Source organism: Pseudomyrmex gracilis, unplaced genomic scaffold (assembly GCF_002006095.1).
Source record: "Pseudomyrmex gracilis isolate BER0280 unplaced genomic scaffold, ASM200609v1 scaffold_2188, whole genome shotgun sequence".
Classification (NCBI taxonomy): domain Eukaryota; kingdom Metazoa; phylum Arthropoda; class Insecta; order Hymenoptera; family Formicidae; genus Pseudomyrmex; species Pseudomyrmex gracilis.
Genome location: NW_018022772.1, coordinates 2,149 through 8,326, shown reverse-complemented (window position 1 = coordinate 8,326; position 6,178 = coordinate 2,149). Strand labels below are relative to the sequence as shown.

At 34.1% G+C, this 6,178-nt stretch overlaps 1 protein-coding gene across 1 annotated transcript in view; it reads left to right on the top strand.

Annotated features, from left to right (window-relative positions):
- Positions 1-2,856, top strand: part of LOC109862691 (fatty acid synthase-like) — a gene marked incomplete at both ends in the record, with an annotated part of 17,032 nt that extends 14,176 nt beyond the window's left edge. The window contains one exon of the mRNA XM_020442806.1: positions 2,563-2,856. Within this exon, the coding sequence (XP_020298395.1) occupies positions 2,563-2,856 (294 nt within the window). The remainder of the gene's footprint in view (positions 1-2,562) is intronic.
- Positions 2,857-6,178: the final 3,322 nt, after the last annotated feature.

The following is a 6,178-nucleotide window of genomic DNA, read 5'->3' as shown; positions in this document are numbered from 1 at the left end:
TGAGTTCCGGAGTCCGTATCGCCTTCTCCCTTACATGTATTTTTCTCGCCGGAGTACAAGAACCCTCCTCGGACTCCTCCGAGGCCGCGTATTTCTGGACAATATCATACACCGTCGACCTGGGGTATCCGAAGAACTTAATAATTTCGTTTGGCGTTCTTCCGGCGCGGACACCTTCAATAACCGCCGCTCTTCGATTATATTCCGGCGTCTTCCTGAACGACTCGGCCATTTTAAGGTTATTAATGTCTTATCGACGTCTCTAACCCATCTTTAGGTCATATGGCACCTACTGCTGCATTCTAATATGATGGGAATGTCAAATTCAAATTTGTCCGGATTTAAGTGGCGGACCCTGTATATATGCATATATTTATTTGTTCGCGTGTAAATTTTTACACGCGAGTTTTTTGAATTGAATATCAATTCTTAAATTCATATTGGATGCTGGATTTGCATCACATATATGAGAGATCCCATCTATCCCCCTAACTAATTTTGAAAATATTGCGAAAAAATACTCCTTAGCCAGGAGTTGAACCTGGAATCTCCGGCTTTCCGGGCCGTCGCCTTCCCTGTTAGGCTATCGAGGCACTTGGAGCATGTCTCGCAATACTCTATACATCTATCGAAGAATAAACCAAACAAATAAATATATGCATATATATATATATATACAGGATGTCCCAGAATTGGTTTAACATCTCTCGTAGGCAGGTAGAAGGAATAAAACTGAGTAGAAAAGTCCTATACCATTTTGCTAGATTCGCAATAGTTACTGAGATTTTAATTAACAAAGATCCGCGAATAAGCATGCATCGGGCTGTCTTACGCGCGTAAGACAGCCCAGTGCGCTTCGCGAGCTAACGTGTTACCCATAGCGACATATGGGAGGAGCTATAATATAACAGCATATACTATAACATATACATATTAAAATGTAATTGTGCGAAGCGCGCTGGGCTGTCCTCCGCGCGTAAGACAGCCCGATGCATGCTTATTCGCGGATCTTTGTTAATTAAAATCTCAGTAACTATTGCGAATCTAGCAAAATGGTATAGGACTTTTCGACTCAGTTTTATTTCTTCTACCTGCCTACGAGAGATGTTAAACCAATTCTGGGACACCCTGTATATATATATATACGCAGTTTTCCGCACAACATCCTGCGATCGGCTCGGATGATCGTAATTATATTTCTTAGTTTAGTAACTTATCAAGCTTCAATAAGCTTTAATTGTTAAAATTTACGCTGGTCTCAATAAGCGTTTAGGACTATCGGTTTATTCTTCGATAGATGTATAGAGTATTGCGAGACATGCTCCAAGTGCCTCGGTAGCCTAATAGGGAAGGCGACGGCCCGGAAAGTCGGAGATTCCAGGTTCGACTCCTGGCTGAGGAGTATTTTTTCGCAATATTTTCAAAATTAGTTAGGGGGATAGATGGGATCTCTCATATATGTGATGCAAATCCAGCATCCAATATGAATTTAAGAATTGATATTTAATTCAAAAAACTCGCGTGTAAAAATTTACACGCGAACAAATAAATATATGCATATATATATATATACGCAGTTTTCCGCACAACATCCTGCGATCGGCTCGGATGACCGTAATTATATTTCTTAGTTTAGTGACTTATCGAGCTTCAATAAGCTTTAATTGTTGATATTATTACTTTTATTATTATTAAACCTGAAACAATTTTGGAGCACACACAATGATTTTAATGCAATAAATTTCTATAGGCAATAAATATCTATATTTGTGGAACTATCTTAAAGTATTTTGTATACAATTTAATTCTCGACTCTTACATTCAAACAACTACAGCACTTATTTAAATGTAAATTTTTTTTATACCATATAATTATTTTAAAGCGTCTGGACAACTGAAGAAAGTTGAAGGCGACTATGAGTTGCTAAAATCCAGGAGAACTGTCAATTCTGAGCGGCGGTAACTGATTAGATTAAACGATGCACTTGAGTAAAAAGGATCTTTTACTGAGCTAGAAAAAGAAATGTGATTTTACTACACAACAATGCGCGGCCGCACACGGCAAAAACAACAAAACTTTAGAAGTCATTTCCGACATGGGCTGGGAAATTCTCTCTCACGTGGCGTATTCTCCAAATCTCTCCCCTTCGAATTACTATCTTTTTCGATCCTTGCAACATTACCTGATTGATTTCCACTTCAAATTTCTTGGAGGAGGTTGACAAAAGCATCACTAAGGTTTTTAATTCACAACCATCATCCTTCTTCTGAAGCAGATTTTGCTAGTTACCCAAAAGATAACAGAAGTGTGTAGAAAGTAACGAAGACTATTTCAAAGATAGAAAAATTATTTGTTTTTTTTGTAAATAAACAACATACTTTATTTTTAAAAAGACCAAGAATTATATATATATAAGTTGTACATCTAAATATATATAGTATATTAAATTAAACTAAAGATTTAACTGCACAAGAGTTATTACACCAAACGTTGTATATTTATGTGATTATTATTTATTTGATACATTTTTTATATAACAATACATTCAATGTCTATTTTAGATGATAATAGCAATGGAAATAGGAAAGATTCCACCTAATTTACATTACAATCGACCACGAGAAGGCATAAAAGCTCTTGAAGAAGGTAGAGTCAAAGTTATTACCGATGTGACACCTTGGGAAGGTGGTTATGCAGGTATAAATTCTTTCGGTTTTGGAGGCGCCAATTGCCATATTATATTAAAATCGAATCCAAAGACAAAGATCAATAATGGACTTCCGTTTGATGATTTACCGAGACTTGTGACAGTATCAGGACGTACTGAAGAAGCTGTGAAAATATTCTTAAATGATGTAAGTATATATTATAAGAAAACAAATAAAATATAATATAAAAACTAATATAACAAATAAGATATAAAAAGTACATAAAACCGCAAAATAAAAAGTAATAGTAATAGTAATAGTAAGTAATAGCACAAGTAATCAATAAAAGAGATTGATGATATACTTTTAATTAAATATTTAATTTTCTTCAATGATACGATACTATATATATATATATCATTGATAAGATACAAAACGACGCACTGATAGCAATAGTAGTCACATTGCTGTTGTCGTTAAAAGGATCCTGGAGCATACTATATATATCGTGACTACTGTTACCGATATAAGTAACATCAACCATAGAACGTCGTTAGAAAAAAAAGGACATACATATATAAAAAGACGTTATATTAGATTTAAACGTATTAGACAGTATTTGTGCATTTTTGGCTTCTAAATCGTAGTCTAATAGTCTCATTACAATCTTGACTGTTATGTCTATCTCGGACACTAATTTGGTTTTCATGCATAACTCTTAAACTGTAAATGCCAATACAATAAAAGTGAAGGTGATTGTAACTTCAGAAATTGTTGTTAAGTTTTTGATATATTAAAAATGGGTTATCTTTACTTCACCGACAATCATTTCATCAATAATCGTTTCATCAACACCATTTTATTGACACCGCATTACGCCGACAATATTTACTTACCGACACGTTTAGATCACCGACAATCATTTCACCGACAATGTTTTCATCGACATCGAGCTTCGCCGACAATGTTTATGATAACAAATGAACATATAAGATGAATTATTATAGAAATTGACATTAATACTTTTATTTCATTGCTTTTTCTATCTTATTATTGTACATAAATTAGGACATAAAATAATATTGCGTTTTTTATTAATGATTAATATCAAGAATTATAACATCTTACAATATGACATCTTACTTCATGAATACATAATTAATAAATTGGATAACATAAATCATTAGATACATTAACTCAATATAACTTTAATTGATAGTGTAAACATCAATAACTGAATTATTACATTTGCAAGTTATGTGCTAGTGCCTTTACAAAATTTATTTCTGTATATGTTTCCCGATTTTTTTTCTAAAAAAAAATGAAAAAGTAATGAAATAAAAGTATTAATGTCAATTTCTATAATACTTCATCTTATATGTTCATTTGTTATCATGAACATTGTCGGCAAAGCTCGATGTCGATGAAAACATTGTCGGTGATCTAAACGTGTTGGTAAGTAAATATTGTCGGTGAAATGCGGTGTCGATGAAATGGTGTCGGTGAAACAATTACACAGCCACACAAAAAAAATTTTTGGTTCTGACCTGGGGGTCTGACTATACCTACTATATGTTTTTGGGGTCGCTGAATCCGAATCTGAGGTCTGTTTTGTCCTATCAGATCAGGATTTGTTTATAACCTCAAAAAAACTCATGAAACCACATATAAAAAATTTTTTTCTGATTTTGGGTCTGATAATTCCTTTTATATTTTTCATCACGCATGCCCGAAATATGTCACTTTGCGCAATAGTTTTGATTGTAGAAAACAGCTGATTTCACACTCCGTTTGATTATTCTGCTTCAGCGTGCGATTTTGGGATATCGTACGTTGGAACGTGCGATAGTGGAAATATCGCACACTTGAAGCGTGTTTTAGTAAAAAAAACAAATCTGAAAATATTGTTCTAACAAATAAACATTCAATATATTCGAATTCTTAGGCTTATTCAATTAATGTTAGTCTAATGATTCATTGTACCGTCAGCATTAGCATTATCCGATGTACACCGCGGGGAGGTTGCACGATCGGGTTTTGTACATCATGTAGCCCTTAAAAAGACTGTTGGTTAAATCTGTTCATGTTAGGCATAATATTTCACTGTTTTCAATGTTCTTTCTTGGAGCTGTATCAAGTTCTTTTTTTTTTCAAAAATTTTTGTATGTGATTTTATGAGTTTTTTTAAGGTTATGAACAAATCCTGATCTGATAGGACAAAATAGACCTCAGATTCGGATTCAGCGACCCCAAAAACATATAGTAGGTATTATCAGACCCAAAATCAGAAAAAATTTTTTTTATATGTGATTTTGTGTGTTTTTTGAGGTTATGGAAAAATCCTGATCTGATGGGACAAAACAGACCTCAGATTCGGATTCAGCGACCCCAAAAACATATAGTAGGCATAGTCAGACCCCCAGGTCAGAACCAACAATTTTTTTTGTGTGGCTGTGTTATTGATGAAATGATTGTCGGTGAAGTAAAGGTAACCCATTAAAAATTGTCCGAGATTAATTTCATTATTTTCTTTTATTCTATAGAGCCGTTTTTCTATCCAATAAATACAAAAAACACCGTCAAATACAAATCACTTGTTCGATCGGTATAACAGAAAGGATTATTGAAAAATTATTTTTAAAAGAAATATCAAAGTTTTGCATATTATCATACTTAATAAAAATTCATCGTCACTCATTCAAAGTAGACGCTTTCAATAATTTTTGAAAATGTACGAGCTCACACTTCATCTGTAATAGCTAAATTTTACAAGTTGAACTTTGAATAGTTGACTTACAAGGAAACCTCGCAAACCCGAAAATTTTGATTTTGATAAAACTTTGCACACATGTAAAAGGGGTCAATAGATGAATATTGACATATTCAGTTGCTGAAAAACGATTTTAAAGGGGAAATCATCCCTTATATGTAAAGCGGCTTTTCACTTTTCTCACAAGGGGAGCACCAGAAGTGGTTATTGTGAAATTCGATGCCGATTTTTTTGGTGGTTTTATAGGTCAAAAAAGTTGTTCTGTGTTCGGCCGTTTGTTCCAATGGGCCTTAGTTTTCAAGTTTTTAAATTTGAAAAAACACGGCTTCCTTAGGTGCACCGGAAAAGTAGTTCCGTTAAATCTATTTGCAAGCGGCTTCGAGTGGCTCAGTGAGTTAGGTGCTTGCATCGTAACTCGAGGCATGCGGATTCGAATCCTGCAATCAATAACTTTTTTTTTGTTTTTGCATTTTATTTAATGTGTATTTAAAATTATAATATATAAAAAATATATAATATAAAGTTTTGAATATATCGGAGAGGAACAAGACAAATTACAATCTTATTGCAAATGTTGCTGTTACAGAAAGTTATTTATTCAGTATTTGATTTATTTGACGTACAGTACGGAGCACCATATCGTGCGCTGTGAGGAGAAGTAGTTCTCCTTCGGCCGCCTCCTACTACCACGCGCCAGCGGCCCGAGATTTAATCCATATATCGGCACGGTTACCGATGATACATACCGACGCGGTTACC